Below are 12716 nucleotides of genomic sequence, written 5' to 3' on the forward strand. Positions count from 1 at the left end.
TACTGGGGGAGAAAGTGTTTTGATCACTACAAGGCAGTCAGCCCCTCAGTCTCTCAAACACATATGCGCGGATGCAGATATTGGCCAAAACTGCAAGACTAGCAACAAAATTGCAAGAGTTGGCAGCATTAGGTATGTCATCTTTAAAAGTGCAGCCCTTCTTCGCACTTCACTACTGCATTGTAATGCCATTGTACTGTCAGTATTGGGTATGAGCCAAGATGTGGTGTGGAACTTCAGCCTGTCACATAATTGCAACCAGGAGATGAGTGCTACTGGTGCAAGTGAGCCATCTTCCTCCCCAGCCAGGTCTAAGAAATGGACACCATTTTTTTGGATTTCCATGGAATAAAACCTCACTGGTTCAATGGCATCTTCAGGTACACTCCCTCATACCTCGCTATGGAAAATATATTGGATCATCATAGATTGCAATGGGGAAAAACTTTCAGAGCCATACCCGGGACTATTTAGGAACTTCATGGTTCTTCCTGTGCTGCTTAGTATGGGCCACTCAGAACTCTGCAGTAATAGTGAGATAGATCTCATGTTTTCCTGGTCCCTACTGGTCAAAATAAAAGAATTTCTTTTCACTATAGGGCCAACACCACAGCTAAGCTGCTCTGATTTCCTCCAGTAGAGAGCAGTGTTACACACTAGCAATTTTGCTGCAATTAAATCTCCCATGTAAAGGATGTATCTAGAACTGGTTGAAAAATGGCAATTAATTAAAAAAAATTACAAAGAAAATTAAACAATTTTAATTTCATTCTAAATGGCTCATAGAGTTTTTAAAATGTTGGCTGAAACCATTATTTTTGTTTCCTGGTATAGTTTATTCCCTCCTTTCTCTCCCTTCCCCCCCACCCACCCACCCCCCGAAAAAGAGGAGGGACAAAAAAGAAAAAAATCCCTACAAAACTGATTCAAAGCAATTTTTTTTTACTTTGATGAAAAACTGCACAATTTTGAGTGATATAAAACGATTACGCAAAAATCATTGCATTTCCCCCCACATCTTAAAAGCCATTTTTAGTGAAAATGTTTTGACCAGCTCTAGATATATCCATTATTAAATTGATATTACTATTGCTCTCAATCTGTATGTCATTTTTCCATGTGATGATATCTGGAGACCAGCGATTAAGTATTTTGTAAGACTAGTTTTCCCACAAGGCTGGGGATGGGGGGGGGGGGGGGGGCTTTTGAAAGCACAGAAGGTATTTAGGTGCCTAAGTCCAATTGAAAGTCAATGTGTTTTGTGCTCCTAAATGTCTTTGGGGCTTCTGAAAATTTCCCCCTCAGGGTTTAATGATGAGTCTTGCAATCCATCTTCAGTTTCTTTTGACTTTGTAGCACTCTTATCTAGTAGGTTTTTGTGGGGGAGAGTCACCGGGGTTACCCCAGGGATTAATCTGGCCACATGTGAAAACCAGCAAAACACATCCCCAAAGAGTAAAGAATTAGCTCACTAGCAACCACTGAATGTACAGGGCTGGCATGAGGCCATGAGCCCTCAGAGCCCCACAAGATTGTGAAAACAGCTCCCGTGTAATCACTGCCTCCAGAGAGTGCCTATCACTGCCCCCTATCATTTCAGGGTTGCCAGGTGTCTGGGTTTCTGACAATGGGACTGAACACCTATTAATTTCCATTTAAACAGAGGACACAATGGTTGAGCTGCCAGCCTCTTCTTCTCCAGGGTAGTCAGCAACTCGCACTGGAATCCGTTCCTATGACAGCTCTATGCATGCTGATGGTCACTGAAAACCCCGTCCCCTCTGAGATGTAACTGACTTGATTTGTTCATTGCTGAATGGGAATAAGTAATCATCTCTTTTTAATCCTCTTTGTTGCCTCTAGGTGGTGCTTGTGTTTCATTTTCCATATGTTACTCTGGCAGTAGACAGTGCGGACACTGATCAATCCAGCAAAGGGAGAAGTGCAAAATTTAGGATTTATTACTAGAATCAGAAGCCTGAGGAAACAAAACAGTTAGGTCGCCCATGTCAGTTAGGTCCCTGCCAATGAAGGATTATTCCATACGGTAGATAGGTGTGAGGCTTTTACCACTTCCCTGGGAAACTATATTCTTATCTTATAGATCTCCTCTGTGGGAAGTTTTCCTGAAATACAGCTCAGTTAACTATTGCTTAATTTCATCCTGTGACTCCGGGTACAACCATAACCAATTCCTCTTCCCCACATAGCCCACATCAGCTGACCCATCTTTACTGAATCGGAAGGTGCCCAATGGCAGAAGTGCTCAGACCTTGGGCACAATAGTTAGAGAGGTGTCCTGGTTTGGGAAGCCCCTGATTCCCACTGACCCAATCCCCCTTAGATCACCAGGGTCTGCAGGGGGATCTGCAGTGGGAGTTAAAGGGGAAACAGGCAATGGAACTTAGCCTTTGGCCTGACCCTGACCTGAAGGCTAAGAGGGCAGGCAACAGAGGAATCCTGATCCTGCAATCCTCAGAGGATGGCAAGTGGCCCCTGCAAATGTGTTTCCATTTGGCTTGTTGAGACAGGCACATTTAACCAGCCCCTGACCAGTTTCTCTGCTAATCAGTTATTGTGGAAAGTGCAGGAAGTTTGTGTCTGGGACAAAGTAATTGATCATTCCAAGCAATAAAGGGACACCAAAGGGATACCAACGAGAAAATGTATGGTTAATAACTCACCCTGCTTAGGTCACACTACAGTTCCCTTTCTTGCTGCAGTGCCATGAGGCAAGGTGTAACATCAGTCTCAGCTTTACATTTCCCATCTTCTGTCCATTAAACCTAGACCGGCAATGAGAATTCAGTGTGGTGGTTTGTATTTCACATACAGTTAATGTGTCACAATGAGGAATTTTTTCAGCGAGCGTAAGATCATGAACTTCATAATTTGCTGCAAAGGTGAGGAAATCTAACAGTTCATGCCCAAAGCATCTCTTAGCATGCTCATGGTACGGTCAGAATTGCATAAAGCACTGCACTGGGTATAGGAAATCGTGTCTCTATGGTCAGGTTGCTCTTTCTCCTATTAAAAGTTTCAATGATTTATACTGTAGATTATTTTTTGAATTATAATTATAAATCTACATGTATAGTCTGGTATTACTCTAGGATATTTACCATAATGAACTGGCTAGAGGGCATGTGCATCACTTTCCTCCACTGAACAGAATGCAAACTGCTCAACTGTATCATAGACCCCTACTAATAATTGATTGTAGAGATTCTCCTTTTGTTGAAGCAGTAGGGGGAGGGCTTTTGGCTGTAGGACGATCTGCGTTCTATCCCTGCTGCCTCCATGAAGTTCTAAGGGATCATTCGTGTGCAGTATGGTCACACAACCAGGAAATCCCAGGGGTTTGTTACAATACTTTTTAAAAACAAAATTGGAAAATGTACCTGCCCTGCTGCTCCTGGGTTCAGGATTCTGTGTTTCCCTTTAAGAGCAGATAACATCACAACAAGCACTTCGATCAGAGGAGGGAGCAGAGGAAAATGCTCTGCTTTTTGAGCTTGCAACATGCAACTGATCATCTTTAAGGTCCTGTCTACCTGGTAAAAACAATGATATTGGTGGACCTACTGCAACATGGTAATGCACTGAGATGGGGAAAATACAGTTCAGTCATGCAGTGCAGGTGGGAACAAACTATCTTTTAATCATGCTGTGGCTTTACAACTGAGTGCCCCACCTTGGTAGGAGTTACAATGTAGACAGGGCGTAATATAAGTGACATACGTTAATATATGTGGAGCTGCCTGCTCGCCAAAGAACATATAGGAAGTGACAGTCTCTCAACCTAAATGATGATTCACACATCCCAGAGAACACTGCATTTTAATGAACAGTGCAGTTGAGATTTGTAGCCTGGAGCTACCAAGGAGCTGCCAATACCCCCCAAAAACTGAACGTAAGACGAGAATCTATATAGCCTTTAGACAATGGGTATGAGGAAGTTCTCAGCTTGGGAACCATAGGCTATGTCCACACAGCCCACAACAGCGAGTCTCAGACCCCGGGTCAACAGCCTCAGGCTTGCACTACAGCACTAAAAACTGCTGTGTAGGTGTTGCAGCTCGGGCTGTAGCTTGGGCTCTGCAGCCTACCCCCACCCTAGTCTTCAGAGCCTGACCTGGAACACCTACACAGTTGTTTTTAGCACCACAGCACGAGTCCTGTGTAGACATACCCACAGCATACCAAGGAAAGGGGAAGGAAAGACATGCACTGTGACCAGAGCTGGGACTCTCAACACCTTCACGTTTTGAAGTGTCTGAGCCAGGGTTTTGATGTGATCCATTACACAGAGAAAGGCCACCTGCAAACTGAGAATCAGACCCCAGCCCCTCCTTCCCCCAGAGCTTAAGGGCATGGGGAACTGCTATTTAATTTGCGCCCATCTCTAATTATGATAACACAGTCTCCGGCTTTTAGCGGGGTTGCTCTAATGAGATTCAGTGATTTTTTTATTTTTTTTTTAGAAACACATTTGTGAATTAATTTAGTGCCAATAGAAGGTGTGCCCTGAAAGTGTGGAGACTAATGTCCTTTGACATTCTGTCCAGTCAGGGCAGTGATATACCCAGCACAGCAGACCTCCCAGCAGTCCCAGGTTTTATGGAACTGTCCCACTTTGACCCTCCAAAGCCTCCTGTCCTGGTTGAAGTGCAGTTTGCCCTGGGCCCCCTATTTGAGAGGGCCCCCAAACCGAGTGGCATTATGACCTGCTACACAGGGTTGCAACGACACTTCAGGTTTGGCCCCTCTACTCCTCCAGACAGAGGGACGACAGGCCAAACCTGAGTGGTGCTGCAGCATGCTTTAGCCATTGGAAATATTGGGAGGTATGGCACAGTAAAATACGCTTACCTACATGTTACAAACAGCAAGCTACAGATTAATGAGAGTCTTGGGAGGCAGCGTCTTGTGCTTACTGGTCAAATCTAAGACAGACCAGTAATGAGTACTCCAGGGTTCTGTCCCTGCTCTGCCACTGACTCACTGTGTGACCTGGGAAAATCACTTAAGTGCTATGTGCCTCAGTTTCCCCACCTGTAAACCAGGGATAACAGCATTTACTTATCTGACAGGGTTGTTGTGAAGTGTAGTCAACCAACATTTGTATGATGCTTTGGAGATCCTTGGAAATAAGACGCTTTATACATGCAAAATATTAGTGCCTTTATGAACAAATATCCCTGGCTTGGCAGTCTCCCTTTAAATCAGAGATTGGAGCTTGAAAGTAGCAGCTCTGGTTCCTCCAGTACAATTGGAGCTGACCTATGCACAGCTTCCTCTCTGTACAATGTCTGCAACTTTTTGGAGGCTAGTCCTCACTGGATATAACTTCACCCTCCTGCCTTCTCTTTGATTGATCAGGCTTTCCCAAGCACCGTTTGCTTTGTAACCAGTCCAGGCCTGTGTAAATAATGGCTCTGTTTACAGAAGAGATGAGTAAGTTTAGGCAGCAGGGTTGAAAAGGCAAAGAATTTTTCCTAGGGGAGGAAACCTTTTTTGAGATAAGGGAACCTGTTAAAAGCTAGTCAGGTTGTTTGTCTACAAATATTTGGTGGGTGTAAACACAAAGGAGGGAGCAGAATGATTTGGAACGGCACAATTAGGAGAAATGGGATGAAAGCAACAAAGGAAATCTGATGTTGATTATCAGGAAGAGTATTTAACAGTGAGCTCTCTTAGGCCAGGTCTACACTAACCCCCCAATTCGAACTAAGGTACGCAACTGAAGTACCTTAGTTCGAACTTACCTCGGTCCACACGCGGCAGGCAGGCTCCCCCGTCGACTCCGCAGTAGTCCTCTCGCCAAGCAGGAGTACCGCAGTCGACGGTGAGCACTTCCGGGTTCGACTTATCGCGTCCAGACAAGACGCGATAAGTCGAACCCAGAAGTTCGATCGCCAGCCGCCGAACTACCGGGTAAGTGTAGACCTACCCTTAGAGTTAGCGCTGAGTGAAAATCAGAATTTCTGATATTTCAGCATCTGTTTTTGCCCCGATTCAGGATGAAAAAAGAAATATTGACATTCCTCACAGAATGGAAAGTTCCAAAATATGTTGATTGAATTTTCATTCAAAGCAAAATGTTTCAACATTTCTGAACTGAAATATTTCATTTCAATCTGTTGAGCCAAATCAAAGCAATTCACTTGGAATCATTTTGACATTAAACTGCACCTGCACCTGGTGCTGTGGTGCCTTAATGGAGTTGTAGTTTGGATAGCTCTTGCCCTCATTCTGTCCTACAGTCTGGACTCCCCAGCCAGACTGCATTTCCCATGATGCACCTGCAGTCATGGATTCCCATGGTGCATCAGATGTCTTGGTCAGAGAGCTGACTACAGTGCATCATGGCAGATGTAGTTTGGCTAAGGAACCCACCCCAGAGCAGAGAATTGGGCCGTGGAGCACTGCAGTATCTAGAGGGATGCAGTTGAACTGACTCGAAATAAAATCTTTTGGTTCAGTTCAACAAGCCACAATGTTTCAACTTGGGTCAAACTAACCTGAAATGTCACTTAAGGCAGATTTCTCTGAATGTAAAACACTGTAATCCTCAGTGAGACCCTGGGTCTGAGCACCCCAATCCTTTGGTGATGGTGGAAATCCAGACTTGGATTTTGTGGTTAGCCCCCATCTCTCTAATAATGTTCCCCTGAGCTGAACATCCCTGACCTTGGAGGAGGAGCAGGGTATCAGAATCCTAACTGTGATCCTGGTCTGTCCTCTATAACAGGCTGAACAAAACCCCTGGATCCAAGCACCCATGAAGGCTCAGAACTGATCTGAATTATATGGCTCGGAGCCATCTTTAGTATTAAAACACTTTCCCCCTTATTCCCTGCCCTCTGCTAAAATATATAGAGAGAGGGAACTCCCAGGCTGTTATACAAATAGAGAAGATGAGAGCCAGAATCTACAGTGAGTCATGAAACCAGGTTCTTTGTCTCCTCCCAGCTTCTCCTTCCTTTTGTCTTGAGTACATATTTGCACTTGCATTGTGCCTCCTCCCTCCAAAGGTGCTGGACTGTGTAATGTGTTCACTCGCTCCACCCCACCTGGTCACTCACTTATATTCATCCCCTCTTGTTCACAAGGTAGGAGCTGTCCTGTCCTGACACAACAACCCGCTGGAGGCAAACGGTGATGGCAGGAGTCGCAGCTAAGTTGTCCAAAGAGAGAGCTGTATTAGAAGGGCTTGGCTCCAATGGGAAGGCAGTGAAGTATTTAAATCAGGATTATGAGGCTCTGAGGCAGCAGTGCTTGCAGTCTGGCACTCTGTTTAAGGATGAAGAATTCCCAGCTGGTCCTTCTGCCCTGGGCTATAGGGACTTGGGGCCGTATTCCCCTAAAACACAGGGTATTGTCTGGAAGCGACCCACGGTAAGACAGCTTCATCATTACATATTTTACTAGATTCAGATCAAATAAGATTCAACCTGAACTTTCACTCCAAAATCCAAACTGAATCTGAGCTGGAACTTTCTTGAAGTCTAGAAAAGGCATAGATTATCCTTTCCTTTCATTCTTTGCCACCTTTCCTCATCTCCCGGTTCTAACCAGAAGCGAAAGTAATGGAGTATCATAAAAAAGGCTGCTGTCCAACTTCAAGCCCTTTGGGATGTGAGAAGCCCCAGAAATGTTGAGGGAGAGCTTGTTCTCATAAGATTTCCAGCACCACTCTGCAGATATGAGAGGTTTCAGTACGATTGAGAAAAGCATCTGAACTTTTGATGCTTATCCAAATGGAACCTTCAAACCTCCTGGGAATTACTTGTCACCAGTTAAAGCTTATTACTGGCGTCATGTGTTTCCCAGTATTACTCCAGGAAAATTAGGCTTGTACTAAAATAAAAGTTTTAAAAATTCCAACCCTCAAAATACCATAATTTGAAGAGCTGGTTGAAATGTTCTGAATGAAATTTATTTTAATTTTAAAAAATGGGCTTTTTCATGAAAAAATTAGTGTTGTCGATGAAAATGAAAAATGTAGGGGTTTGGGCTTTTTTTGTTTGTTTTTTGTTTATTGGGTTTCCTTTTTTCCCTTGTTTCTCTCCCTTTCCCTCTCCTTTTTTCCTTCAGTGATAAAAGGAAAAATTGGTAAAAAGGAAAAAAGAATGTGTATGTGTGGAGGGGGGGTGGTGAAACTGTAAAACTGAACACACACCTCCTCCAAGATGAAAAAATTCAAAAAGAAAAATTTCAAAATAAAAAGTGTTTCAAAAATTTTCAAATGAATGAAAAATTGAAACTTACTGCATTAAAATAACATTTTTTTATTACAATTCTCCACCCTACCCCCCTTATTTTTTGACAGCCTCCTAATTTGGCACTTGAATACTTTGTGCGTGGGTGCTAGGGAAACACATCTTGTATATGTCCACATTTGGCATTGGATGAGAAAACATTTTAACTCACATGTTTGAATTAACATGTTGTTAAACACCACTCACTGCCTAGCGTAGACAGAGTCACGATGACCAACATGTTAGCTGGTCATGGACTACCTTAGGGTTAACACTGAAGATTAATAGAAGGGCTAAATCCTCCAGCCCTGAATGGTGCAAAGCCAGCCGGGGCAGGGGCAGGAACTCTGTATCCCCTGCACGTTGCAGCAAAGTGGTGGAAGGGAACCTGGGGGAGGGACAGAGTCATAGACGATCTACAAAGCTCTGCTGGACTATGCCCTGTGCAGAGATGCTGTGTAGAACACTACTGCAGCCTCAAGGATGCTATAGCAACCACAAGGGCAGCTTGAGTGCTCTGTGCCCCGCCCCAAGTTGTGGCGAAGGATCCTAACCCTCCATTTATTCGTTCCCCTGAGAAGGGACCAGGATCTGACTCTGACTTTTGAAAGGAATGGAAATCTTCCGTGAGAAGTAACATGCTTAAAGGTCCTGCTCATTCCCCCCCTGGATTCTCCATTCTGCAGGGGGCTTTTTTTGCTGTAAGCTCTGCCCTGGATTCTGGGGGAATGGAATTACCCTTCACCTGATTTTGTCTGAACTGGGTGGTGGTGACTCAGAGTCTGTAAGTTCCTGCTGGGAAAATGGCCAGTCATGAAACAAACACTCAGTGCTAAATGCACCCCTGCTCCCGGTGCATAGTGCATCTCCGTTTTATGGACAGATATCCTTCCATCACAGGCCTTTTTTCTGTGCTTTGTCACTAGGTTTGTATAAAACTGATTGGAGGAAAGTAGACAATGCCTAGGAAGACATTTACCGTCTAATCACTTGGCATAGATTCAGAAATGACAGGTATTGCAGCGTATGTCTACACTGCAATTAAAAACCCGCTGAGGCTGGTGCCAGCTGACGGGCTCGCAGGGCTCAGCTAAGGGGCTGTTTAATTGTGGTGTAGGGTAGATGCTCAGGCTGGAGGCTGAGCCCTGTGGCCTGCCCCCCTTGCAGAGCCCAGGCTCCAGCCCAAGCCTGAACATCCTCACCGCAATTAAACAGCCCCTTAGCTGAGCCCTGCGAGCCCAAGTCAGCTGGCACCGGCCTCCGTGGGTTTTTAATTGCAGTGTAGACGTACCCTAACTGTAAATGAGTCACGCTGGGCTCTTTTGCCACCAGGTGCTGCTGCAGCAGAGATCTGCAGTACATGGGCTGTTGGGAGGGGGCTGCTCAGTGCCCCAGCCCCCTTCCTACACCCTACCCACCCAGAGAACAGGATACTGTGGGGGGGGAGGGCGGGGAAGGTTGCTCGACAATGGGCCAAAAGCAGGCATAAGCAAAGCGGGCAGCACCTCAGAGAGCTTTATCTCATGCAAGCTTAGACTCACAAGCTGACCCACCTTCCTCTCCAGCAGCGGGATTAAAGGGAGAGCCAGCTCATGGACTAGTTCTCCTCTCAGGCCTTGCGGGAACCTCTCTTGTTAGGGCAGCATAAATCATAAGGCCCACCCTGGCTCCCCCACCATCCAAAGATGTGTATTCTGAAGCAAGCTGTCTGGCAACAGGGCCCAGCTCCCACTGGGAAAGAATCTCAGCTTCTCTCTTAACACCTACATCCCAATAACTCTTCTGTATGCTGCTTATCACCAGGGCCGGCCCACAACATTTTGGCACCTGAGGCAGGGAGCTCAAATGACGTCCCCATGCCTTCTCGCTTGGGCCAAAACTTTGAAAGGTCTCAATTCTGCCTTCTTCCTGTTCCACTCCTCTCATGGTACTGCTCTGCTACCTACTCCAATAAAGGAGAACTAACAACTTGAAATGCCTTGTTCAAAAATTTTAAGTAACACTTAACTTTAAAACGCCTGAACAGCAAATGTAACTTTTCTTGTCTGCATAGTAAACACTGGCATTATTATCCGTTTGAATAATCAAAGTGGTGCTTTCGGTGCCTTCTTGGTTGCAAAGATTTGAACTGCTTCCTGAAGGTCCATAGTCGGGGCCAGCTCATACTCTATTGAGATGGTTGCAAGGCCAACCAGCCTCTCCTGTGTCATTGTGGAGTGTAGATGTGTTTTTATTAACTTCAGCTTGGAGAAGCTGCATTGTCCACTGGCAGTTGTTACAGGAAGTGTTAGAATTATGCGCAGAGCAAAAAAAGCATTTAGAAAGAGGGTGGTCATCTTATTTGTGCACATATAGTCCAGAACAGCCTTTGGAGTTGATCCTGCTGAAATGTATCTTGAAAGGGCTTTCAGTTCATCACCTAAATCACTCGCATCAATATCGCGCATGTCATCGTGTGTCAACACTGTCTCTAGTGCCCTGCTTTGCTGGTGTAGGTCTTCTTCAGGGATAGTGAGGTGTTTTGGAATATCATACAACATCCCAAATATACTGCTGTGTTCCTTGAGCTGCATGAAACGTTCTTCAACTGACTGTATTGCACAATCTAGCACCTGGTTAAAGAATTCAACTTTGAATTGTTGTTTGGGGTCTCTTATGGGATTATCCCGTGCCTCAGAATCAAAATGTCATCTTCTTCGGTGACTCTTGTATTCTTGAATGGGTGGGAAAATAGCTTCAGTGTGAAGTTCCTCTGCCAACTTCTGTGCACTCTTCAGAACGTTTTGAAATCCCTCATCTGACAGGTAAGACTGTAGGTATGACTTTGCTTTGTCCAGTTGTTCCATTGTTCCAGATATATCAAGGTCAACACCTTGGAGTCTCTTGCTTACAACATTTATTTCAAACAGTATGTCATGCCACAACACTAAGCCACACAGAAATTTGAAGTTATGTATGTTTCTGGTGAGTCAATTTCCCTCTGCCACTGTTCTCCCACAGATAGTTCCTGTCATAGCATTATCCTCCATAATGGCAACTATGGCATCATCTATCTTCCCAATTTGGTGTTTGATAGGCTTTGATAGTCGCCTCCACTCGACTTTCCCATCGTGTGGCACTCAGTGGTTTCAGTGTCAAAGAGGATGTTCCCAGATGTTGCTTCAAAATTTGCCATCGATGAGTTGATGCAGAGAAAAATACATAGATGCTTTGAATTACATTAAAAAATTCAGCAGCCTCACTAGAAGCTGATGCCACATCACTGACCACCAAGTTCAATGAATGAGAACTGCATGGGACAAAAAAAGCTCGAGGGTTTAACTCTCGGATCCATGTCTGCACTCCTCTGTTCTTTCCTCTCATGTTGGCAACATTATCATAAGCCCTGACCTCTCATGTCAGCTATCGCAATTCCCTTATCTTCCAGCTTTTTAAGAAGCACATTTGTCACACCAGCTCCTGTAGTATCAACAATGTCAATAAATTCTAGAAAATGCTCTCTGACAGTCACCATTGCAGGGACATTTTCACTAGGTTCTGTTGTTGTTACAAAACACACCATTAAAGTCGTTTGTTCTGTATGGCTGATGTCAGGTGTGCAGTCCAGAATAACAGAGTAATATCTTGCTGACTTCGATCTGCCACAATCTTCTGTTTGACTTTTGTTGCCAGTAACTGTGTGATCTCATTTTGAATTGTTTTTCCAAGGTAGTGGTGTGTGTACATTTCTTGGGTGGTGACTCTTCTTAGATGCTCCTGGAGTACAGCATCAAACTCAGCCATCAGCTTCACAATTTTAAGGAAGTTTCCATTGTTTGGCACATACAGCTGATCTGAAGTGCTACGCAGTGCTAGGTTTTGGGTAGCAAGCATTCTCACAATGGCAGTGAGCCTTTTCAAAACATTTTGCCAGTAAAGAGACTCTGATGGAATCTTCTCTTGATGCTGATCATCTATGGTGGCCTTTAACCTTAGTCTCATCTCAAGCTCTTTCCACCTATGGAATGCTCTCTGGTGATTTGCTGCCTTCTCATGGTATGCCAGATTTCTAGCCAGATTTTTCCAGTCCTTTGTTCCTGTAGAACCCAATGTGGCTGGAACATTAGACTAGAAGAGTTTGCAACAAAAACAGTATGCAGCATTCTGGGTTTTTGAGTACATAAGCCATAGCCTCTCCACTTTGTCACCATTGGGGATTTCATGCCAGTAATGTGTTGGATGGAAACTTCTATTTTCATTGTTTTTGGGGAACATGACGTTTTTTACTTGCTGTGGCCCATGCAGTACAAGGAAGTCCCTCAGGCTATTGCTCAAGTGGGTCCACAGTCCTGGATCATCTAGACTTAAGGAACTAAACTCAGCAGCAGCTGTTTCTTGCGCTTCCACCATGCTCGTCTCTGATCTACATTTTTCTTCAGGAATGTGCATGGTTACATCCATTTGAGATGGAGA

At 44.6% G+C, this 12716-nt stretch overlaps 1 protein-coding gene across 1 annotated transcript in view; it reads left to right on the forward strand.

Annotated features, from left to right (window-relative positions):
* Window positions 1-211: 211 nt before the first annotated feature.
* LOC135876118 (calpain-8-like) overlaps window positions 212-12716 on the forward strand; it is a 50287-nt gene continuing 37782 nt past the window's right edge. The window contains exons 1-2 of the mRNA XM_065401299.1: window positions 212-228; window positions 7155-7401. Coding sequence (XP_065257371.1) covers window positions 212-228; window positions 7155-7401 — 264 coding nt within the window. The remainder of the gene's footprint in view (window positions 229-7154; window positions 7402-12716) is intronic.

Source organism: Emys orbicularis, chromosome 3 (genome assembly GCF_028017835.1).
Source record: "Emys orbicularis isolate rEmyOrb1 chromosome 3, rEmyOrb1.hap1, whole genome shotgun sequence".
NCBI classification, from domain to species: Eukaryota; Metazoa; Chordata; order Testudines; family Emydidae; genus Emys; species Emys orbicularis.